Source organism: Bicyclus anynana, chromosome 21 (assembly GCF_947172395.1).
Source record: "Bicyclus anynana chromosome 21, ilBicAnyn1.1, whole genome shotgun sequence".
NCBI lineage: Eukaryota > Metazoa > Arthropoda > Insecta > Lepidoptera > Nymphalidae > Bicyclus > Bicyclus anynana.
This window is the reverse complement of record NC_069103.1, coordinates 11,652,621-11,678,205: the sequence shown is the minus strand read 5'-3', so window position 1 is coordinate 11,678,205 and position 25,585 is coordinate 11,652,621. Positions and strand designations below refer to the sequence as shown.

The 25,585-nt window shown below is 35.4% G+C and overlaps 1 protein-coding gene and 1 non-coding gene across 2 annotated transcripts in view; one reads left to right on the top strand and one right to left on the bottom strand.

The window, feature by feature from the left end:
- LOC112046433 (uncharacterized) overlaps positions 1–25,585 on the top strand; it is a 63,617-nt gene that overhangs the window by 25,115 nt on the left and 12,917 nt on the right. Inside the window, exons 20-51 of the mRNA XM_052888193.1 lie at positions 107–326; positions 1,028–1,120; positions 1,482–1,711; positions 2,433–2,643; positions 3,188–3,283; positions 3,551–3,777; positions 4,781–4,997; positions 5,101–5,196; positions 5,786–6,015; positions 6,836–7,055; positions 7,830–7,922; positions 8,411–8,640; positions 9,012–9,222; positions 9,520–9,615; positions 11,892–12,121; positions 12,965–13,175; positions 13,655–13,747; positions 14,776–15,005; positions 15,643–15,856; positions 16,163–16,258; positions 16,768–16,994; positions 17,657–17,876; positions 18,508–18,597; positions 18,785–19,014; positions 19,422–19,641; positions 20,178–20,270; positions 20,350–20,579; positions 21,120–21,333; positions 21,424–21,519; positions 22,104–22,330; positions 23,856–24,072; positions 24,717–24,812. Coding sequence (XP_052744153.1) covers positions 107–326; positions 1,028–1,120; positions 1,482–1,711; positions 2,433–2,643; positions 3,188–3,283; positions 3,551–3,777; positions 4,781–4,997; positions 5,101–5,196; positions 5,786–6,015; positions 6,836–7,055; positions 7,830–7,922; positions 8,411–8,640; positions 9,012–9,222; positions 9,520–9,615; positions 11,892–12,121; positions 12,965–13,175; positions 13,655–13,747; positions 14,776–15,005; positions 15,643–15,856; positions 16,163–16,258; positions 16,768–16,994; positions 17,657–17,876; positions 18,508–18,597; positions 18,785–19,014; positions 19,422–19,641; positions 20,178–20,270; positions 20,350–20,579; positions 21,120–21,333; positions 21,424–21,519; positions 22,104–22,330; positions 23,856–24,072; positions 24,717–24,812 — 5,704 coding nt within the window. The remainder of the gene's footprint in view (positions 1–106; positions 327–1,027; positions 1,121–1,481; positions 1,712–2,432; positions 2,644–3,187; positions 3,284–3,550; positions 3,778–4,780; positions 4,998–5,100; positions 5,197–5,785; positions 6,016–6,835; positions 7,056–7,829; positions 7,923–8,410; positions 8,641–9,011; positions 9,223–9,519; positions 9,616–11,891; positions 12,122–12,964; positions 13,176–13,654; positions 13,748–14,775; positions 15,006–15,642; positions 15,857–16,162; positions 16,259–16,767; positions 16,995–17,656; positions 17,877–18,507; positions 18,598–18,784; positions 19,015–19,421; positions 19,642–20,177; positions 20,271–20,349; positions 20,580–21,119; positions 21,334–21,423; positions 21,520–22,103; positions 22,331–23,855; positions 24,073–24,716; positions 24,813–25,585) is intronic.
- On the bottom strand, positions 14,523–14,639 carry LOC112046456 (U5 spliceosomal RNA). The gene has a single exon (XR_002886887.2). It is a non-coding gene; the product is annotated as a U5 spliceosomal RNA (small nuclear RNA).

Here is a 25,585-nt window from a genome sequence, read left to right as displayed (position 1 = left end):
AGCTCGATCCAAAAACTCGTGATTCGAAGCCACATTGAATAACCATTAGGCCAAATGTCGTAGTCAAACTATTATGAACAGATAATTAATTTTGAAAAACTTTCAGTTTCAAGGACAATGGCACGAGATTGCAGCCTATCCGAAAGAGCAGCAGACCGGCCAATGTATCAGCCACCAATACTCACTAGGAAATAACAACAACTTGAATCTAGTATCTAACAATGTGCAGAACCAAAACCTCGGTGTCACCAACAGTGTTGTATCATTCGAGTCAGCGCAAGATACAAGTGGACGACTGATCATAACGCTCTCATCTAACGGACAAGGTAACCCGTTTTTTTATATTGAACTAGCGGACCCGTCTAGCTTCGCTTTGACTTATGTGCAATTCTTCCCTATCCCTACCCCACTCCTACCCCTACCCTACCCCTACCCTTAAGATCTATAATTGACTCTTAAACGTTTGTATGGGAAGTAGTTGTAGGTTATTTTTATGGTTTTTCCGGCAATTATTCTATATTTTCTCACCTTTTAAACCTTCCCTATACCCCCACGAACATTTCAAGACCAAGATAAGATAAATCCGTTCAGCCGTTCTCGAGTTGTAGCGAGACTAACGAACAGTAATTTATTTTTATATATATAGATAGGTTTACGCTTGACTACCATCTCACCTGATCATGAGATATGGCATAAGGTGGTTGCTAAGAAGCTTATTGACTCATGTCTTAAAGATGACCAGGTTCAAGGAAGAATCAAGAAACACAGATTTCGAAAGTTCCATATCTTAACCATGCATTTAAGAAACTGACAGACCCGGCAATAGTTGCTTTACCTTATAAATTAGGGGTATAAAAATAGATGTATGCTGATTCTCAAACGTACCTCACGAGAATTTTATACAGTCGATTTTGCTCCATTTATACATTTGATTTTGAAATTTCCAAGCCATGTTATATCGATAAAACAATTTATGTAATAACATGAGGACATAAAGCCACAATAATAACAAAATGTTTTGTTTCAGTGATAATTATACCATTTTGGGTATTGGATACAGACTATGAGAATTATGCTTTGGCATACAGCTGCGTTAACGTAAACAATGACTACAGGAAAGGTATGACTTATTTAAAAAGGTATACCTAAATTCCCATATGATATGTAATTCTTCTTCTACCCCATAGTTTAGTTTTTTAGTGATATATGTGACTCAAACCGAATTTAACCGAAAGGAAATTCTTCTAGAAACAAGTACCTTATTCAAGTTACTTGTATTTCATTAATTCATATTGTAAAGCAAAAGTACTTGTTAATGATCTAGAACGACTCCTTTTCTAAATTGACTTTGTAAAACTATAAGAACATTTGTAGAAAGGCTGTTAGAAAATTCCTAGTTTACATAGCTAGCTAGAAAAACAATTTAAATTAAAATTGTTGAAGATAACATATTTAATCTGTATCGCCATTTTCTTTTTCAGTGTTCAGTTGGAAACTCAGCAGAACTAGAGAACTGAATTCCGCTGCTAAAATAGCTATTAACAACAAAATAGCGACAATTGATGTATTAGAAGACAAATACTACGAGCCGATTGATCAATCAGATACGGCATGTTTCTACCTACCCACTCCAATACCCGACCAACCTGTAGAATTTCCAGGCCAATGTGACGAGACTATTGGCGTTGTTCAGAATTTCAACGCTGAAGCAGTAAGTACACTAAGCAGCAGGGTTATTATGTATGTAATTCAGCGTACCATTCACATAATAAATCATTATCGTTTTTCACCGTATTTTCATAATTGTGATCATCTAACATACTTTTTTCAACGAAATGATATTGAACACGTCATTGTACATCAAATGGCAGTGATTTTTTCGTTTTACTTTCAACTGACGTGATTATTTCAACGAAATTACGTAAATAACGGTTTTTCGTTGAAATAATCTTACTACTTGCTACTACGAGTACCACTTCTATATTACTTCCACATTACGTAAAATGAAGATACATTTGTCATTCCGTTGAAAATACGATGTTAGATTATTGCATAAACGAAAATATGATGAAAAACGATGCAGTGACTCATTATTTGAATGTATATAATCACCCTTCACATCACCACGATGATATGATTTTCTTTAATGCAAATAGGCTCGTGTTTGACCGTTTAAGTGTAGAAACAATCTAAGATGGGACACGCTTGCCAATAAGGTGCCTATTCACTATTGTTTTAAAGATAAGATGATTTCTAATAACTAGTTATAAAAGGCAACCGTTACTAAGTGGTATATAAAGTCAACACTGATTTCTAAAAATTTCTCAGTCCCTTGAAATTTGTCTAAAAGTGTTTGAACTATATTATAAATAAAAATAAAAATAAAGATTAAAAGTAAAATTAAGAAAGGGAATTAATTTTATAATTAACAGTATCTAGGACGGTGGCGTCTTATACAAAGCTACCCGCAGAAATCTCAAACAGGCACATGTAACGAAGCAAACTACTCATTGAACCCTGACGGATCAACTGTGGATGTTTACAACACTCAAGTAATAAACCAAGAGCTAGACTCCATAAACGGTACAGCAATTCTGGCCGCAAATGACGGAAATGCAAAACTTCTTGTAACTTTCCCCAACTGTAAGTTGCATAGCCGCTCTGTCATGTCTTTTCAGTTCATAAGCCATTACAAATATTGTACCTATATATTATAGACATGCATATACATAATATATATTTATAGATTGGCCTAAATAACTAAAGCTAATTAGTTAGATTAGTTTCAGAAAATTAGGTGAAGTATTTTATGGGATATAATCAGTTGCAATCTGATATATAATCTGTTGCAATCTCGAAATGCTCAGAAAACTAGCTTAATTCTAAGAAGTTGCTTTTATTGGACTTTTTGTGCATATAATTGATGATGATTTACCATTTAGCTCTGTTATCATCAGTATAACAAAAAGAACAAGAATTACTGACTAAGAATAAGTTAAATAGTAAATTAATGATTTAAAGCAAATACTACTAAGGTACTGATTTCTTAGCCATCTTTTAGCATACCTTCCAAACTAATAGTATAGTCAAATGAATCGGACATATTTAACTTTTTAAATATATGCTTGTATAGTAAACCTACTTTAAATCTGAGAGATAATAATTACAATCACATCATTATTTTCAGCCCCTGAGCCAGCCCCATATTGGGTATTGGATACGGATTATGTTTCGTTCGCATTGGTTTATAGCTGCCGTAATATAGATACCTACAGACGACAAGGTAAGGATTTAGTAGTAGTAACGCTTTTTGAGACATAACTCGACTGGGAAAGTATCGCTAGACTTACTTGTGCCGCCAAGCAACTTGATGTGTTCTGTTCCGAAGGGTATAATTGCCGCCCCTCTAGTTGTTACATCATATATTCCAATAACGTCTTTGATATATGCATAGGTGTATACTGTATATACATTATTAACATCTATTACCAAAAGCAGCATGCATTTTTACTTAATGGTTTTTCATTTTATCATTACTTTTTGATTTCAGTTACTAGTTGGAAACTAAGCCGAACATCTCAGCTAACTCCATCTGCTGTGGAGAGGATAAACCTAATTGTTAACAAGATCAATGTTCTGAACGAGAAATACTTTAGTTCTATCGATCATTCCGACAAAGGGTGTTTCTACTTTCCTCCACCGAGCCCTAATCCTGTCATTTTCCGTGGACAGTGTGATCAAAATATACCTGTTGTGACCAATTTTGATGTATTAAAAGTAAGTTAATTTTTTTTAAAGAATATTTGCCATATCTTTTTTAAATATGACCAATATTCCCCTCCAGTTAGTCGAAAAATACTGTGTTAGGAGTGGGTACGACAATAGACCAACGGGGCTGAGATCGAACGACCACCCCTAGGTGATGAGTCCGACGCTCTTACCTTTGAGCTATTGAGGCTGATTTTAATGTAATTAATTTTCATTTTATTTTACTTTTATCCTTACACAAGCAAATAATGGCAGAATTGTTAATCCATGTATTCTCAAAAAAAAAAATTTAAATAGTAATTGAAATGCCTACTTTTCAATTCTGTAGTTGTTTAAAAAATGTCTTTAAAGCACTTACTCTTCGATAAATTGCTTTTATTTTGCTGTTTATTACTGAGTCCGTAATATATAAATTATTACTATTCATAATGAGTTCGAAAAATAATCTTATATCATTGCTAAGATCATGCGAATTTATTTCCATACCACACATGATTATACGTACTCGTAAATGTCAACTAATAATGGAGATTTTTGTAAACAATTAGTATTTCAATGGCCTTCCATAGTATTCTATATATATAGTATATATAGTATTTCATAACTCTTGAGCATTTTTTTATTAAATACCCACATAAATAGTAGATAATGGTTATGGCATTAGCCGATTTTCATCTTACACCTATTCTAGTCTACTAATATTATTCGGTTAAATCGTATATGGTGTTATGTTTTAACTTACTCTTTTTTTTATATATCCCACTAATATTAACCCTAAAGTTTGTATGGATGTTACTATTTCACTCAAACTACCGATGGAAAATAGATTGTACCCTAAATTAACACATAGGCTACTTTTCACCCTAGAAAGTTCATTCTTCCTACGGGATTTGTGGAAACCTTGATTTTACGCTAATGAAGTCTTGGTCTTCTCTAATTTGCTAATAAAGATTTACACCTAAAGCTATAAAACTGTTTATTTATGCAACATTTCTTATTATGATTTTTGTAGTACACTGGATTGTGGCATGACATTGCGTCCTATCCTAATGAGTTCCAAGAGGGCACGTGCAGCAATGCTTACTACAGCCTCGTCACAAACTACGTAACTGTACGAAACACTCAAGTAATCAACCAAACGCAGTATGTTATAGAAGGAGAAGCTAGAACAGCGTATGCTGACGGATCTGCTAAGCTTATTGTTAGATTCCCTATTGCTGGCACAAATGGTAAGTTAATCTAAAGATTCAAGGACAATGATGTCGAATTATATTTTACGGTCCTTTTATGGCAAAATGACTATATTGTATTAATAAATAACGCAATTTTTAGAGTTCACTGACTCTACATACTGGGTGTTACGTACAGACTACATCTCATACTCACTGGTATACACGTGTGCTAATCTTGATACAGAAAGACGTCAAGGTAAGTTAGCCTTTGATTTTATTAGACCTTTGAACTATTTGAATGAATTTAAAATTTTACATTACGCTAATATGTATCTACCTTCAATTACTATTATAATGGACAATGTACCGCAGGGATAATTATTACAGAAATAAAACAATAGAGGCGCTTAAATTGAACCCTGTGAAACACCACATATTACGAGCAATTCCTTACTATACTTTTAAAACCATTAAAAGGCGATTTGAAGCAATCATATAATAATTAAATTAAAGTATTTTTAACTTGATGCCCATTTCCTTCACAATCAAATGTATTGTAAAGACTATCTTTGGTTGTCCTTCTATGAAATATAGCTGACGCCGCGCGGTTTCGCCCGCGTGGTTTCCGTTCCCGTAGGAATACGGGGATAAAATATAGCCTATAGCTTTCCTCGATAAATGGGCTATCTAGCACTGAAAAAAAAATTCAAATCGGACCAGTAGTTCCTGAGATTAGTGCGTTCAATCAAACAAACAAACAAACAAACTCTTCAGCTTTATAATATTAGTATAGATTACACGTCTGATTTTAATCATCATTATATTATACTCGTATTATTTTTCAGTATGGTCCTGGATACTTAGTAGGTCAAAAGAGTTATCTTCAGGGGCGATAACAGAAATAAACCAAGCCATAGCTACCGTTCCAGTACTAGACGATCGTTACTATATACAAAGGAATCTGTCCAGGGAGGGATGCTTCTATTTCCCTGAACCTAAACCTGGTGTGCCAGTTGAATTCCCGGGGCAATGCGATATGAATATACAAGCTATTGCTAATTTTAATATGACCGCTGTGAGTAAATTCGAATCAATATACTATCACTTTGAAAATGACATTATTTGACCTGGGTAATAGTAAAAATGAGCTCTTGAGTGAAAAACAAAAGCAAATATCAATTCAATGTTTTTAAATACAAACAACTAAAAAAGAATGTGGTTTTTGAGAGCCTTTTAACGCGGATACGCATTAAATTATTCTTACCGTTACCACGATTCCACGTGGACATAATTTGTATATCTATCAGAATATTTCAATAAAAATTGCAAAAAAGGAATGTTTTATTATAACACAAAAGGTACAACTAAACGAATAAAATATAATACGGATACATTAAAATGAATTAACAAAATGTAAAAAAATAAAATAAATTAAATTAAAATTAAAACTAATACTTAAAAATATTATTTGCCGCCCTTGGTAGGGTGCCCATCACGCAGGCAGCATTCCCACGTTGAATTCCGATACAAATTGTTGCGCGAGAAAGCGATTCGTTGCTCGAGAGTCGCTTGTTGCCTCCCTGAGTCGTTTGCTGATGTCCTTGTGGAGAGTCTGGACGCTCCTACTCCTGGAATAAAAATTGTATTATTTGCTAAAAAAAGCTTAAATAAACTTTCTTTTTTTATTGAGAAAGAATACAATAAGGAACTTAAGGTAACTTATCCTAATAACTATACAAATCATGTCCACGTGGAATGATGGCAAGATACTGGCTGCATTTCCGCGCTGGACAGCCAGGGTGATCCTTTGCGCAAAAAATGAGCCAGCCTTTCTGTCACCAGCCGAGACAACTAGCTTAATTTGAAATACCAACATTAATATATTCTGTTTTTAGTTCCAAGGAATGTGGCACGAAATAGAAGCTTATCCAAAGGAACAGCAGACCGGACATTGTGTGAACCACGACTACTCAATTGGCACTGCCAACACATTAAACCTTGTATCAAGTAATGTTCTGGACGAGACTCTTAGTATCACTAACAGTCAAGTTACATTCGCTTCACCACAAGACACTAGCGGAAGATTAGTCATCACTCTTACCTCTGGTGGATCTGGTAGGTACCTATTAATTTTATTCAAAATTAATAGTTTTGTATATTTACTAACAGTACGCGGGACTTATAATCCATAATTTTAGAATAAATTTAATTGAGTTTTCTTTTAAATTCAAAATTAAAATATTTAATAAATTTTTGCATCGCTTTTTAGATATAAAGCCTCACATGACCCTTTCTAACCTTCGATATGTTTATGTTCCTTTTGGAAATATTTTCATTTGCTTTCATATCTAGATGTGTCTCTTAAAGATACTCTGTCCAAAATCCAAAATTTACAGTTTGATGATAAGACCCAAGCGAGTCTGCCCGTCAGATACGGTGGATTGAGCATACGATCTATATCAAGCGTCGCACTTCCAGCTTTCTAAGCGTCTGCTTCCAACTCTACTACACTTGTTAGTCAGATCCTCATCATAGGACATCATCATAACTCATCAAGTCCGACTGATATCGTTGTAGAGAGTTTTGAAGAAGCAAGGTCAGCATGGAGTGCATCATGCTGGCAAGAGTTATCCGGCGTCTGTTTAAAGGCTTGCGGGACAAGCCGTTTTTATTACATACACATAAATGTTTCCTAGAGCAAACATTTCTCCATCAGATTTAATGGAATTAGAAATAAATGTATACATTACAGTTTTGCTTTTGCCTTTCTGAGTAACACATCCCAATCATAATAATAAATAAACATATTTGGACTTGCAATATTCTTGGGCAACCAAACAAAATATTTTTTAAAACAATTACTAAAAGTGCGTTACTTATTTGTTACAGTTATTAACATTCCATTTTGGGTTATACAAACGGACTATGAGAGCTACGCATTAGCTTATAGCTGCGTGAACATTAACAATGATTACAGGAGAGGTGAGTTTGATAATTAAAAATTTAAAGTTTCTTAAATTTTCTTGTAAGTTATATATTTTAATGTCGTGTAGAAACCGAAAGTGGTGTGGACTTTCATCCTCCTCCTATCAAGTTAGCCCGCTTCCATCTTAGATTGCATTGCATCACTTACCATCAGGTGAGATTGTAATCAAGGGCTAACTTGTAAAGAATAAAAAAAATATATAAAATTATTGAAAAAAATAAAATAAAATATTTGAATTTTATATAGATTATGAAGTTTCCAGTGACCAATGTTATATAAGCATTTCAGATGATAATAATAATGTGAAAAAAAGAAAATATTTTTTATTTGGTCAGGAAAACTTAACACGCAATAACGTATACAAGAAATACATAAAATTAAATAGCTCGCTAACCAAATAGAGCACTCAGTTTACACCTGCATCTAGCTGCCGTACTGATTTTAGCGAAAGCCTTTGAATGGGTAATAACCATTTTGTATCCAGTTTTCAGCTGGAAACTTAGTAGAAGCCAACAATTAACGACAGGAGCTTCTGCAGCTATAACAAATGCTATGCAAGATATAGATGTTTTACAAGAGCAATACTTTGAGGAGATCAAGCAGACAGATGAAGCTTGCTTCTATTTACCGGATCCAGTACCCGGTGTACCGGTGACATTCCGTGGTAAATGTGATGAAAGTGTACCTGTTGTACAGAATTTCAATGCGTCTAGGGTAAGTCGAAATTTTAAGTAATTTTTCCATAATTTACTTCAACTCTCATTAAATATTTCTGTAATATTTAATGTTACGATAATATTGAATACAGTTTCTGCTATAAATGAACTAAATGGCATAAACTTTGGTTTGAGTAGTATTGTTAATGTCTAGGATGTTACTGATTGCTAAAATTATATTTTATTATTCTTCTTCTTTAGTAAACCTATATACTACAGTGTTGTTGAAGATGATGAAGTAAACGACCCATTTAATTCTGTAAAATATCAGTGTAACATGACTCTGAACAAAACAAAATCGTTTCCCGCCGTCTTTGATTTTTTTTACATTACGCAACGGATTTTAATGTATTAAGTTAATTTCTTTAGTATCTTGGACGCTGGCGACGAATTTCAAGCTATCCAGAACCGTCCCAAATCGGCAAATGTAATGAAGCTACCTACTCCCTCAATGCAGATGGATCAACAGTTGATGTTTATAATACACAAGTGATAAATAGGGAACTAGACTCCATTAACGGCACAGCAATTCTTGCTTCAAATGATGGCAGTGCTAAACTTTTGGTCACTTTCCCAAATAGTAAGTGTTTACATTAAGAAAAGTTGTTACTACACGTGTACATACTAAAACGATGAATGATGAAAAACTGTGTAGTGACTGTTCACTATATCGCTTTTCATCATAAAATTTAGTGATCATCACATAGTTATGACAACGAAATGATCATAAATATGCCATTTAACATCAGTGTTTATCTTTTGTTTTTACGATCATCTAACATGATTTTTATTTACCTATTTACCTTTTGTTTTAATTATAACTTGTAATGCAGTAATAAGTTATGCATTTAAATTATTTTTTTCCCTCTACTTTCAGCCACGGAACCAGCACCATATTGGGTTCTCGACACAGATTACGACACATTCGCGTTAGTCTACAGTTGTAGGAATTTGCCCAACAACCAACGACGAGGTACCTATGGTTTTTATATCGAAACTTATTTGCATTTTAATACCGATTTCTACTTCCATTGAAAATACATAATCATTATAAGATTTCTTAAATAGGATACTATGCCTTAACTTATTCTCAAGATATGTTTACCTTAGAATAAAAGTTTAATTAAATTATTATTATAATGAATTTTACTTATTTTAGTCACCAGTTGGAAACTTAGTAGAACAACACAACTGACTGCGCTTGCAGTAGCGAGGATGGACCAAATAATCAATAGTATCAATGTCCTAAATGACCGCTACTTTGAAGCAGACGACCAATCTGACCAGGCTTGCTTCTATTTACCACCGCCTGGGCCTAACACGCCCATATTCCGAGGCCAATGCGATTTAACAATACCTGTTGTTAGTAATTTCGACGCTTCAGCTGTAAGTGATATCTTTTATGCAAAATCAAAAGAGGATTCAGGGTCTTACATAAGACCCGTTCTTAGTTTATGTCAGAAAAAATACTAAGGTCTATTGAAAATTTATAATAAGTAATATATACATGTAAAAAGAAAAACAAAATTGAGGGACTAAGATTTTAAGTAAAAGTACTAAACCTGTCTGGCTTAGGTCCTTAACTGTTTAGTTTACCAAATGACGTAGTAATAGCCGTCTTGCCGTGTCGACTGGCGTTGAATTGGCATTCCGAATTGAAAAACGACGGCTATTTTTTTGAACGGACAGTCTTAAACTGGGTGGCCAAAGATATGCAGCTTTCCTGGTCGCCACAAACTAAGAATATTTAACAAAATGTATCTATACTAAAGCCATACTCAAGGAGTACTGTTTACCAACAAACAAATGAAGGGTATAAATGGCTAGTCATTTCACACCTAATAATAATTATAATTAACTTGTTCTTAGATTAATGAAAATACATTTGATTAATAAGCCTTAAATGATTAGTTATATATAAAATATTTTGAATAATATTTTATAATACAACAATACATAATTTAAAATAAAAAGTTATGAAATGTCATGCATTTTCTACCCTCATATCTAATTTTTTTGTTAGTAAACAGTACTCCTCGAGTATGGCTTTAGTATAGTTAATTAATATTTTCTCTTTTAATTCCAGTATTTGGGCCAGTGGTACGATGTAGCCTCCTATGCCACTGTATTCCAGCAAGGCACTTGTAACAGCGCTTACTATAGCTTAGGGGATGATGGTGTGAATGTTTTCAATACAGAAGTTGTGAACCAAACACTCGACACCATGACTGGAGTCGCAAGAGTAAACAGTAGTGATGGCAGTGCTAAGTTAGCTGTTACATTCCCTATAGCAGGAACTAATGGTGAGTAAAGAAAAGAAGGAAAAGCATGCTAAACTTGCGTTGCTAAATTATTTGCAATGACAAAGAGGGAGAAGAAATCCCTGTTTATCAAAACATCATTACCGAGAAATCACTCACATCCACAGCCAAACCATTTTCCGAAAGTAGAAATAAAGTGGTAAGATACGAACAGAAAGTAGATTTAGTTAAAGATAGGTATAGATAACCAGTCTTATTATTAGCATTTTTAATCGTAGGACCCAATAAATGAAATGGACTGATTACCCTCAACTCCTATAGTTGATCCAAAACGAATGATACTGTTGTTTCTTTTACAGCCACGATCACAACACCATATTGGGTGCTGGACACAGATTATAAGTCCTATTCCCTCGTGTATACTTGTGTAGACATCGATGCAGAGAGACGACAAGGTAATCTTTACTGTATATTTATTTAATTATCTACTATTGAAATTTTCCAAATACATAATCTTCATCGAAATAATGTTCAGTAGTCAAGGTCTAGTTAGCCTTAGCCAAAATAAAATGGCAGGTACAAAATGAAGAGGTATACGAATAGCAAAAAACAAAACTATCTTTCTACTTAGTTTTGTTTGGACGTATGTAGCATGGGAGACTTTTCAGTGCTCCCATGCTACAGACGTCCAATTTTAATTGAACACTCAAAGTACGTATGTAGCGACTGTCAGTTTAACTGTACAGTGTATAGCTTTATCTGCACAGTTAAAACTGAACGTATGTAGCGTGGGCGAGGCCTTTGTCCTTGAAATACTAGCTGTTTTATAGGAGAACATCCAAATGCGTAAATACGCGCTTTTTGACCGACTTCAAAAACAACGAGGAGTTCTCAATTCGATGCATATGTTTTTTTTGTTTTAAAAACACAATTATGTATATGTTTTGAGTAAAGATAAAAGGTTTCATAAATCAATTTTCTTTCATAGTCTGGTCTTGGAAGCTCAGCAGGACGACCACACTTACAAACGCAGCAGTGACCGCCATTAACACTGCCGCTGCTTCCATACCAGTGCTGGATGACCGGTACTACGTAACAAGAGATCACAGTGACCAAGGCTGCTTCTATTACCCTGAACCTGAGCCGGGAAAACCTGTTGTGTTCCCTGGACAGTGTGACGATACAATACAAGCTGTAGCCAACTTTAACATGACCGCTGTAAGTTAAACACTTCATAAGAATACATTAGGAAACTTAAGACAACTTATCCTTATACTGAGAATACTGGAAAAATACTGGTTGCATTTGCGCGTTGGACTACCAGGCTGATCCTTTGCACAAACAATGAGCCAGCCCTTTTTTGGTGTCAAAAGGACTGGCTCGATTGGTAAATCGAGACAACTGCCTAATTACGGTGATTCGGAGATTTTTTTGGCACTGTGACTCCATGGACCAAGGGTCTCCATGCCAAAAGGAAAATAGTATATAAATAGCCGATACAAGTGGCAGTTTAATATTATCAAAAGTTCTAACACCACAAGTTTTAGTGATACTACACAAATCACGCTAATAGTCTGAGCAAGTTCCCTAAAACAATACGCAAGGCACAAAATTTAGCTAAAATATAAGGGTTCCATATTTCCCTTTAAGGTCCTACCGATCAAAATTTCCTTAATACGTCCGTGATAGCCCAGACGTTGGGCATGCACATCCAACTTCCCAGGTTTGTGTGTTATAAGAAATTAAATATCACGTGTCTCAAACGGCGAAGGAAAAACATCGTGAGGAAACCTGCATATCATTGAATTTTCTTAATTCCCTGCGTGTGTGAAGTCTGCCAATCCGCATTAGGCAAGCGTGGTGGACTATTGACCTAACCCCTCTCATTCTGAGCTGAATATGGGTTGATAATGATAATGAAGCCAGCTTAAGGGGTTTACTAATTTGAATCGCCTTGACGTGAAACTTGCATTTTTAAAACGGGTTAAAAATTCCGCTAGCCTAGCTATTGATAGGCTGTTTGTTATTAATAAGTACTTACATATTTTCTTCCCATTGTAGTTCCAAGGAGTTTGGCATGAAATCGCAGCATATCCAAAAGAATATCAAACCGGCCAATGTATCAACCACGAGTACAGTTTAGGATCAGCAGGCTATTTGGATCTCGTATCATCTAACGTTGTTAATGAAATCCTTGGAGTCACAAATAGTAGAGTTACGTCAGTCGACTCTTCTGGAAAACTTGTAATTACTCTCAATTATGAAGGAACGAGTGAGTATATATCAAAAATAAGAAAATATAACATTCTTTCTAACAACTTTTTCCAAAAAAGTCTTAACTTTCAAAGCAACTGTTGCTATAAACTATTCATTGATTGAAATATTACAATTCCGACGGGCAACTGAAACACTATGATATTTATAGTCAGGTGTGAAATCGTGCGTGCGGGGAAGTGACGTGCATCAGTCGTGGGTTTTTATTCATCGCTACACGCCCCCGGCCCACACGCAATATCAGGAGTGTTTAGTAGTATATTTATTACACAAAGTAAATTTTTTGTCTAAATATGAGATAATAAATTTACTTTGATTATTCTAATAATTATTTTAACTAATATTAATTTAATTGAAACTATGGGATACTGGGTTGCTTAGCAAATTTTTTAAATTGATCCCTTAAGTAAATCTCAGCTTCCTGTATAACGTGGTCATTTTAAGGCCATTTACTCAAAAAACAATTTTTGTTTACAGCAATTACCATTCCATTTTGGATTTTGGACATAAATTACAATGATTATGCTTTAGCCTACAGCTGCGTGAATATCAATGCCAGACAACGAGAAGGTAAGTTTTTAAAAAACATTCTTGTAAACATCAAAATAAAAAATTAACACGCCTTTTACTGGATGTTTTGCTTACATCTGTACAAATAATAAAGAGGTAAAGTTTGTGGTTTGGTAGGGTAATCTCCTAATCTCTGAAGCTATTAAAAATTGATTTATGATAAAACAATTTTCAATATATTGATATTGAAAATTGTTTTATCATAAATCAATTTTTAAGTAATGCGCGTAATATCACCAATGAGATATCACCTCACCATCAATCAAGCATCACTCCGTCCAAACATCACTCGAAGTAATATGTCCCGAGACCGACCAAAGCGCTCGTAATAAATTCAATACATTGACGCTCCGATACAAAAGGTCGGTTCAAGCCTATACACAAAGCGCGTAATGTATGTAAAAGGTGATGTTTGCAATGGCATGGCTTGGCGCAAACATCATTTGTTATCCCGCTCGCACTTGCACTCTTTTTGTCGCTTTGTACTACTCACTCGGCCGCGCTATGTAATATAAGTGATGCTCAAATTACGCGCGCCGCGCGCGCCCACGTGCTATGTGTGCTGCTAGGAGTCGTAAAGTAGTTATGTTCGGGTAATGTTTGGAGTGATGTCAGATTCAGATGTGATATCTCAGTGTGATATAACATTTTCGTAAAAGTGATACGTATCATATCATTACGTACGTATCGTTTTTCATCACGTAAAAGTGATACGTATCATATCATTACTTTTAGAAGCACTGTTTCGCGCATGTATAGATATATACGTTCATGACCCTATGAAAGTTCATAGGGTGTCAAAAATATGAAAGACTCATTTGAGTGTTCCCCTCCACGGAAATCTTTAGTAAAAGGCGAAAGATTTATGCGTTTTGAAGGGAAACCAGAGATACAAATCACGTATCGTAGTCAACTATATATACATTTGTAAAAAACCAAACGATAGCGTGTATATTTTCTGGCATAGCGCCATCTAGTTTACACATTCGTAATTGCAATGTTCTTATTTTAAAACATTTATTTTACAGTGTACAGTTGGAAGTTAAGCAGGTCAAAAGAACTATCGTCATCCGCAGTTATATCGATAGATAACAAAATATCAGAGATCGACGTATTACATGAGAAGTATTTCGAAAAAATCGACCAATCAGACAACGCTTGCTTCTTCTTACCCGACATACTTCCCGGGCAACCGGTTATATTTAACGGACAATGCGATAGTAATATTCCGGTTCTTCAGAACTTCAACGCTATCAGGGTAAGTATATTATGTATTTTTTAATAAACTAGCGGACGCCAACGACTTTGTTCGCCCTTAGACCTCCAGCACTGAAACTCTTAGCGGATATACACGACCTCCCAGTCAAATTGCTTATTTGTACCTTAAGCTTCTACGTAATACAAGCGGAGCCGGTCAAGCTTCGCTTTACCCCTACCTTACCTAGGGGTAGGATATACCCCTACTCTACCCCGACTGTATCCCTAACTTAAAAATTCATCAATAACTAAATGACTACCGACATTCAGCTATCAGAAGTGCGATTCCGAAATTTTACACTCGTTGACGACCTTTTCGCATATAACACGTTTTATCCGAATTTGAACTTTATATTTATAGGGCACAAAAACTAAAATGTACTTTTTCATCACTAACAACGAAATTGCCATAACAAATCATGACACGTTACAGCGCTGTTACTTTATAGAATCGCTAGGTTGTTTCGATCCATGTTTTGGCTAGTTGCTTTTTAGCGATGTCATTGAATGACTGCGTTTAATGAACGGTCTAGACATTTAATTAGTAAATCAATTTAACCATAGACATCAAGTTAAAATGGTCTGTTAATTAGCAGCAATTAACATTGTTTTATAGCCAATATATCTTTGTTTCACAGTATCTTGGGCGGTGGCGTGTAATTGAGAGCTATGCATCAGATTTCCAAAGTCTCGCAGGTGGTTGTTTAGAAGCTAACTATAAGCTTGGCTCAAATAATACGATTAACATCGATAACACTGAAGTAGTAAATCAGAACCTTTACACTGAAACTGGTACTGCAATATTAGATGGCACCGATGGAAGTGGGAAATTCATTGTTACATTCCCTAATGGTAATTATATTATTTAATTTAAATAGCAATTAAAACATGAATCACCTGTTGAAAGTTATGATGATCCATATAACAACAAAACGTACTTGTTTATTGTCGTTTGATCATAATGATCAGTTAGTACCACTGTAATGATGTTTTTATAACTCACCAGCATCTCGAGAACGTTTCTATTTCTCTGTCTAAAGTGATATTATAAATAGAGGTAGAGATTCATTCATTTCACACCGTCGAGTTATAAAAACATAGATCTATTGATCTACTTGTATAATTTATATCTATTGTTAATAATTATTTTACTTTCAGCCCCTGATTCTTCGAACTTGTGGGTTTTGGACACTGATTACGATACATATGCATTGGTGTACAGCTGCGTGGACATAAATGACCAACAGCGTCGAGGTAACTTCACTTTTTTGATCTTACAAAGAAATATCATCACCCTACAAAGCTCTTTCTAGTCCTTGATCATTGTTATTTGATCTTCTTCTTCTTCTTCTTTCACCTCGCATATCTTGATCTTACAAAGAAATATCATCACCCTGCAAAGATATATCTAGTACATGATCATTGTTATTTGATTTTTTTCTTCTTTGACCTCGCATATTACGGGGTCTGCTTTTCCAATGAATCGGCGAAATTTCGAACGCTGGTATGCGTTTTCGTCAAAGAGTCTTAGTTCTTTGGGATCCTTTTATACCATAGTCAGCCAAGTAGTCAGAGTGTCTATTCGTAGTTCTCATTCACAGTATGAATGTAAGGAATAGAAACAGCGCCATCTAGTGGCACTACTGCACAACTGTTTCAATTCCTTACAAATTCGCATTTCCGTTTACACGATCATCACAGTATGAAAACATTGAAAACTCCCGCCGGGCACTCTGGTACTATAAATTTATTAAATGTTACAGTATGGAGTTGGAAGCTCAGTCGAGCAGCGGAACTAACAACCAATGCCCAAACAAAAATCGAAAACATTGTTAATTCTATCAATGTACTCAACAATCGGTTCTATGTGAAGATAAATCAAACTGATGAAGCCTGCTTCTATTATCCAACTCCTGATGGCAATCCCGTGGAATTCAGGGGCTTGTGCGATGAAAATGTACCTGTAGTCACTGATTTTAAGGCAGCTGATGTAAGTTTTTATAATTTAACTAGCGGACGCCCGCGACCTCGTTCACGTGGAATTTAGTTTTTAAAATCCCGCGGGAACCATGGATTTTTTCGGGATGAACAGTACTATGTGTTAATGCAGAGTAAAATTTATTTTCATTACAAATTTCAGCTAAATTGCTTCATAAAAAGCTACGTTATAGAGTAACAAACATACAGCTAACTTTCGCGTTTATAATATTAGTAGGAAGACTTTTGTGGATTGTTGACCTACCAAAAAAACAGAACTATAAACCATTTTTCATTTCTATGTTAATAACAAAATTGGAGAATCGTTAAAGGAATGCTTCAATGTCAATCTTAAACAATTCATTTAATTCATTTTAAGACAATAAAGTTATTTTGATTATAAATATACCTACACGCTCTTTCGCTTTAAAACCAGAGAAATAGCATAAACCTTGAAAGTTGGCTTATACACGTCGATATTAACATTTTGCCTTGGACTCGCCAAGATTTTCTTCTTATTTATAAGCGGCTAAAAACTCTGTTTGTCGCTGATAGCTTTCTTGCGATTGGTTGCTTTCATAACCGTCAAAAGTGAAGCGTGTCTGGGTCCGCTAGAAATATTATAAATGTACTGAAGAAATGTACCAGTAACGCAAATTTTATCTTTATTTACAGTATATGGGTTTATGGTATAGTATAGAATCCTATCCCACATTCAACGCACGAGGCACTTGTGGTAATGCTCACTACACCCTAGGCGATGGTGTGGTAGAAGTCTTCAACACACAAGTCATTGATCAAAGACTCGATACGATCAATGGAACAGCCACATTGGTACCAACCAACGATACATCCGCTAAACTAACCGTAAGATTCCCTGTTGGAGGAAACATCAGTAAGTTCTATTTTTTTAATATGGATGATTATTATTTGAAATGATCTTCAACACGATAGTAAGATGAATTCAATACTACAGGCGTCCATTCCTTATATATTACCGTTCAAATGGCCAGAGATTGACCGGCAAGGTGAAGAGAATTACTTGGCATCACAGTCTGCAGTCATGAGGGATGAAGTACCGACTAAAGAGAGACGGAAAAACAAACATTTACCTTTTTTAATCTTTACAGAAATTCCCACAAAATATTTTCCCCTATTAAAACTCTTGTCATAGTGCTAAAACGTGTAATAAATCACAAAAAAGTTGAATAGCTCAGCACTTGACCTTACTTTTACTTGAGGTGAATAAAACACTCCTCTGATCATTATTTAGGAACGAGAGAAGCCTATTTTCAGTCTCAGTAAATACATATTTGTAAAGACGAATTCAGAGCAGAATCTTCTAGATATAAGAATGCATATTTAAGAAATACAACTAAAATTATCCAATTTTTAATATTTTTCATATATACAATGTATGTATAATGTATGTAATGGTATCCACGGAAGCACTGGATTATAGACTAGACATTTTTCTACAGAATTTTCAAAATTAATTTATTCATGATTATTTATTTATTTTAAAGATGAATCACCATACTGGGTCCTTGCTACGGATTACAAATCATATTCCCTTGTATATACATGTATCAATCTCAGCTCAGATCGACGAAGAGGTAAGTCTTTTATTCTAAAATTATAAAATATGTTTAATTATCTTTTTATATTTTCAAAAAAAAAATCCACATCTTTCACTACAACGTTTAATTATTTGCATGAGCTGAAATAACAAAATTGAAAAAAAAACATCTGCTTTTAATGTGTTGACTTGTTTGCTACATTTCAAAACACATTATATTACAGTATCATCGTGGAAGTTAAGCAGATCCAAACAATTGACTGCCGAAGCCGTAAGAGATATAGATATAGCTATAAGCAAAGTGCCCGTGCTTGATGATAAGTACTATGTAAAATCTGATCAAAGTGACGCCAGTTGCTTCTACTACCCTGAACCACAGCCGGGAGTGCCTGTTGTTTTCCGTGGACAATGCGATAATACCATCCAAGCTGTACCTAATTTTAATATGAACACTGTAAGTAATACAAATGGTAAATACTTGAAAAAAAACGTTAAACGTTTACTTGTAAAAAAAATGTTTCTTTGATCAATTTAATGGTAAATTAAATTATATTAAGTTTAGTTTAGTTAAATTGATCACAGAAGCATTTTTTTTAAAGCCAAGTATCGTTCATTACAAAATCATTACAATTCAAATAGTAGTTTTTTCAAATAGTAGTTTTTTCAAATTTTCAAAAATTCAAGTATCGTTCATTACAAACAATTCAAATATTATCCACTTTTTCAAGTTTTTTTTTTTACATTTTTAATCCAATGTTTAGAACAATATTTAACTATGTAAGTTTAAAATTACTATAATTAGTTTTGTTTGATCTTGCTCTCTATCTAGCTAATGTTGATAATCTATTCGTACATTTGCAGTTCCAAGGAGTATGGCATGAAGTAGAAGCTTATCCAAAAGAACAACAGACCGGCCAGTGCATCAACCACGAATACACTTTGGGATCTAGCAATGCATTGGATCTTGTGTCCTCCAATATTATCAACCAAATCCGTGGCATTACAAACAGCAGAGTGACATTCACATCACCTCAAGATACTAGCGGAAAGTTGACTATTACTCTCACATCTGGAACATCTAGTAAGTCATACACACTCACCATTATCAACCCATATTCGGCTAACTGCTGAGCTCGAGTCTCCTCTCAGGATGAGAGGGGTTAGGCCAATAGTACACCACGCTGGCCCAATGCAGATTAGCAGACTTCACACACGTAGAGAACATACACTATCAAAGCAGAACTCATTTATATATTCTGGAGACGGTAAAGAGTATTTTATTGCTTTACCCTTTTCCAAACAGTGTTTACGGTAGTGGTATATACAGATATTACTAAAAGATATAATTTCCACCTAGACAATTGTAATTATTATTTAAATGAGAAGAACTTTGAATTTGGCCTAACGTGTCTCGATGTACCTACCTATTATTAGGAGGTAACACCACAAAATTTTTAACTGAAGATAGGTATTGAAAATTGATACTAAGATTACTCTTATTTTTCTCTATATCACTTTTTGGTTTCTGATCTAACAATCTGCAACTCTATAAATTATACACAAAGAACTACACATCTATATCTATCATTATACTTAAATTATTATCATACATTTCAGCTATCACCATTCCATTCTGGGTTCTAAGCACAGATTACGAAGACTATGCATTAGCTTACAGCTGTATCAATTTAGACCAATATTCAAGAGGAGGTAAAAACAATTCGTCGTAAATTTCAAAAGTTTTCATCAAATATTAATAAAACTTTCTTTTACATTACCTGAATTGTAGTTTTCAGTTGGAAACTGAGCAGATCGCAACAACTATCTACCGCTGGTAATACTGCTATCAATAATAAAATAAAAGAGATAGACGTTTTGGACAATCAGTATTATGAAGAGGTTGACCAATCGGATAAGGCGTGTTTCTATCTACCTGATATACCTCCTGGAGTACCTGTTGAATTTGTTGGCCAGTGTGACGAAACCTTAGCAGTCGTACAGAATTTCGATGCATCCGCGGTGAGTTACCTCATTTAATATTCCTTTCTTGAGAAAGAATACAATATGAAACTTAAGCTAACTTATCCTAATAAATCATGCCCACGTGGAATGGTGGCAAGAATACTGGCTGCATTTCCGCGCTGGACAGCCAGGCTGGTCTTTTGCGCAAAAAATGAGCCAGCCCTTCTGTCACCAGTCGAGGCAACTAGCCACGGTGAAATTATTCTGTAAAATTTTTTGCGACTCCTTGTCGCAGTGCCGAAAAATCGTCAATCCATCAGGTCTCTTGCCATCATCCCGACTGATTCCTGACGGCTCGATTAGCGCAGGAATATTTATGGTGGCAAGAGCCCTTTTTATTCCTTACCTTTAAAACTGCAATATTTTGACCTACACTCAAATTCATCAACGGGATTTAACGATCACTTTAGTTCTAATAATTTTATAATGAGTTTTATGAATAAATATTTACTAAAGCTTGTGATTTGTGCTCAATGTAATTTACTGTGTAAATAACTAAATCTTTATAATAATTTTCTTTTCTTTGTTAATTATTAGTACGGAGGCCGATGGCGTATGATAGAGACTTATGTATCCGATTTCCAAAGTTTGCAAGGTGGTTGCAAGGAAGCTACATACACATTAGCACCCGGTGCAGTCGTCGATGTATACAACACTGACGTTGTGAATCAAAGACTCTATAGTATTAACGGCACGGCAGTTTTGGCCAGTACAGATGGAAGCGCTAAGCTAAGTGTATCTTTTCCCGGAAGTAAGTTTATTTTTAGTAGCCAATAAATGCCCCTGTGAATGGTAGAACAACGAATCAATTATAATGATGATTTATTTATTTTTTTTTCAGACCAAGAACCGGCTTCTTACTGGGTTCTTGATACAGATTATACTTCATATGCTCTCGTTTACAGTTGTCGCAACATCGAAAATGGTCGACGAAGAGGTAAATTATAAAAATGCATTATCTATAATAAAATTATAAAGCTGAAGTGTTTGTTTGTTTGTTTGATTGGTTGAACGCGCTAATCTCAGGAATTACTGGTCCGATTTGATAATTATTCCAGTGTTAGATAGAGTATTTATCGTGGAAGGCTATAGGCTATATTTTATCCATATTCTTGAGGGGACGGGAACCACGCGGGTGAATCCACGTGGCGTCTAATAGTTATTTATATACAAATTGAATATTTTTATGGAGATGCCCAATTAACATTTTTTTAATGTTTAAGTCACAATCGAATCTTTAACCTCTGAATACCTCTGTTACCTCAATCTCACGAAAACTCAGAAACACTTAGCAGCAATAGAGTATGCTATTCAATATATCAGTATCTATATCTGCACAAGTAAAATAGTAAGATCGGCAAGAATCAAAGTCACCGACATAGCTCAACAAGTTTCAAAGATTACAGGGAGTTAGCTAGATATTAAAAGAGACCTATGTTCAGCAGGCGACATCCATTGGTTGATGAAGATGATGATAATGATGAATCTCACGCGAATACTCAATTATTACCTTTATTTCAGTATGGTCTTGGAAACTCAGTCGTACCAGAGAGTTGACAAACAACGCGATAACCAAAATCAACGAAAGGATCGCTACTATCGATGTTCTGAACGAACGTTTTTACCTGAAGGTAGAGCATTCCGACGATGCCTGCTTCTATTACCCGACTCCTGATGGCAACCCCTTGGTGTTCAGAGGCCAGTGCGACCCGAACATACCAGTAGTCACAGGATTTAATGCGACAGCGGTAATTACTTTACTCCTAAATATTTATGTAAACATTTATGTGATAACACTAGCGGACGCCCGCGACTTCGTCCACCGTTAGACCTCTTTAATCCAGTCCTTACCCTTAGTATCGCTGTAAAAATTGAGTAACTTCTCCCGTTTTCCTAAGGTCGTAGCGTGATGAAAAGTATACTATGACCTACCCAGGAGTATGAAGAATAATTGTACCAAGTTTCGTTAAAATCCGTCGAGTAGTTTTTGTTTCTATAACGAACAACGAACAGACAGACGGACAAAATTTTTACTGATTGCATATTTGGCATCAGTATCGATCACTAACCAATGATAGTTATTTTGGAAATATATTTCATGTACAGAATTGATCTCTCTACAGATTATAAGTATGACGACCTTACATAGAACCAGCTGTACATTAAGCTACTCGTATATTTCAGCAACCATTTCTGTTTTTGGATTATATTTTTTATGGTATAAGCTAATGGGACAAAAACGACTACGATCGACGAACAGATTCACGAACTTTCAGTTCTCAACAGATAGGTCCTGTTTCTTTTATTCTATTACCACCTCGGGCCATTTTATGATTTTATAATTTCTAAATTGGCTCAGGTCTAGTCTTGTGGTAGCCATCGGCCATGACTTGTTACCACAAGCGATTAACGTTGCAGTACGATACCGCGTAGAAACCGTCAGAGATATTGGTAGAATGAACTTGTACCTCTGCCAAGTAAGTCTGCTTCCATCTTAGACTACATCTTCACTTAACATTAGGTGAGATCGCAGTGAAGGGCTAACTTGTCATGGAATAAAACAAAGACGAAAGAAGTAAACACTGACCCTACCTAAAGGTACCTTTTTCAAGGTTGTGTCAAACATGACAGTGTGGTGGTTGATAATAATGCTACTCGAGTTTTGGTCTCGCATTTTTCAGGTGGTTGAGGCATCGGACGCTACAATAGTGTAGTTGTAGTGTAATTGTAATGTGTGACACAATTTCCAATAAAATATATAAAATAAAATAAATATAATAAAATAAAATTTTCTTTTATCTGATGTTAACTGAAAAACCGTAGCCATAATAAAACAACACCTTGACACGCTTAGATCATGACCTAATTATACCGCCTCTGCCTTTAATTTCAATCTAAACTATACAGGTCTATAAATCTCTCAAACCACATCCGCATTTCCATCTAAACCAAGCAATACAGTAACAATAAAGGTCCAAGATATCTGACGTCTGATACACTCAGAAAAATCCTCTTCCAAAACGGCCTTCTATAAGTCAAAGTCCGAGACCGAGTCTTTGACGAGATGCCCTTAGAGAGTCGTTCCACCCATCTATTCTAATTTTGCCCTTGACCAAAAGTCCCGAGGACGCCGCTGAGGTCCTTTTAAGGAGTCTACGGTTAAGGAGTTAAGGAGTACGGTTAAGTTTTAAGGAGTTACTTACACAATCGGAAACTCCTGACAACTGTTTCATTGATGGACTCTCTAAATAATATAATCATGCCTATTTACAGTACATGGACACTTGGTACGACATCGAAGGTTACCCAGTCCAGTTCCAAGATGGCACCTGTCCCACGGCAACCTATTCTCTCACTGCAGCTGGTGTGGATGTCTTCAACACACAAGTCGTTCGCCAAGAGCTGGACACTATCCGAGGGACTGCTGTATTGGCCACTGACGACGGATCAGCTAAACTTACGGTGTCATTCCCAATTGCTGGAACTAATCGTGAGTATTTTGTCAGCAAATCTTCGACTTTACCTAATAACTATGATAATGTATCTTTTCTTTAAAACATAGTTTCTCAACCTTGTTTTGCCCACCGCCTTTTTTATCCGAAGCGCCCAAGTTCTTGTGCTCCTAAATACTCGATTTAAAAATATCAATTTTTCACCATTTAATGTTGACCTAATTTTGAATGCCTTGCCAGTTTCTGTTGTCCTTGGCATACTATAATACCAAATGTTAGATGAGATATTCATTTGGATATCATCAGACCAAAAATGAACAGGCAACTCGTTTGTCTTGTTTGTCCACTACGAAATTATTTATAACTTTGTTTGTATTCATACATTTTTTAATTAGATCTTAAAGCCAAAATAGGTTACATCATCATCATCAGTTCTAGTTCAAATTTCAACTAACTAAATCAATTTTCACACAGAAAAATAAAATCTGTAAATTGTAAAAACTAAATATATTTTTTTTACTCAAATTATATTAATTTCTCAGACGTTTTTATTGGAATATATTTACTACCCTTCTCTGCCAATGGGCCCCTACTCCCACAATATGGCGTTAACACCCAATTTGAGAACATGTGCTTTACATTTTATTTTATTTATTCTAATATTTTATTGATTTTGTTTCAGTAAAAACTGCATCACCGTACTGGGTGCTAAGTACTGATTACAGTAACTATGCTCTGGTGTACTCTTGCGTCAACACCGATACGGAACACCGTAGAGGTAAGATATTGATATAACAAGCACATCCCTTTGATGCAAAGTGGAAAAACCATCGTTTCTAACCTAGTAACACTTCCCAGGGCATACTTCCTTCAGGAGCGTCGTACTCATCAGTAGAGTGCACTTTGTAGATGCATAAACGCAATGTATACCCTGAGGAATATAGAAAGTAATAGTATTCATCACCATCATATCAGCCGATGGAGTCCACTGCAGGACATACGCCTTTTGGAGGGACTTCCAAACATCACGATAATGAGCCGCCTGCATCCAGCGAATCCCTGCGACTCACTTGATGTCGTCAGTCCACCTGGTGGGGAGTCGACCAACACTGCGCTTACTAGTGCGGGGTCGCCATTCCAGCACTTTGGGACCCCAACGTCCATCGGCTCTTCGAACTATGTACCCCGCCCATTGCCATTAGCTTGCTAGCTTCGCAACTCGTTGAGCTATGTCGGTGACATTGTTTCTTCTGCGGATCTCCTCATTTCTGATTCGATCACGCAGAGATACTCCTAACATAGCTCGTTCCGTCGCCCGCTGTGTGACTCTGAGCCTTATACTTTGTATGCACCGAACAAATAATTGTCGTATTGTAGGTGCTCGTAGGTATTGAGCCTCAGCATGTATTAAGACTTGTGTACAAGTAATTTCACCGGCAGTCATACCCATAAGATCGATGTTGCAGAGACAAGAGCTCTACTACAACTAAATAACGATTCTCGATTTCTTGAAATTAAATAAACATCATTGTAAATTAATAAAAAAAATAT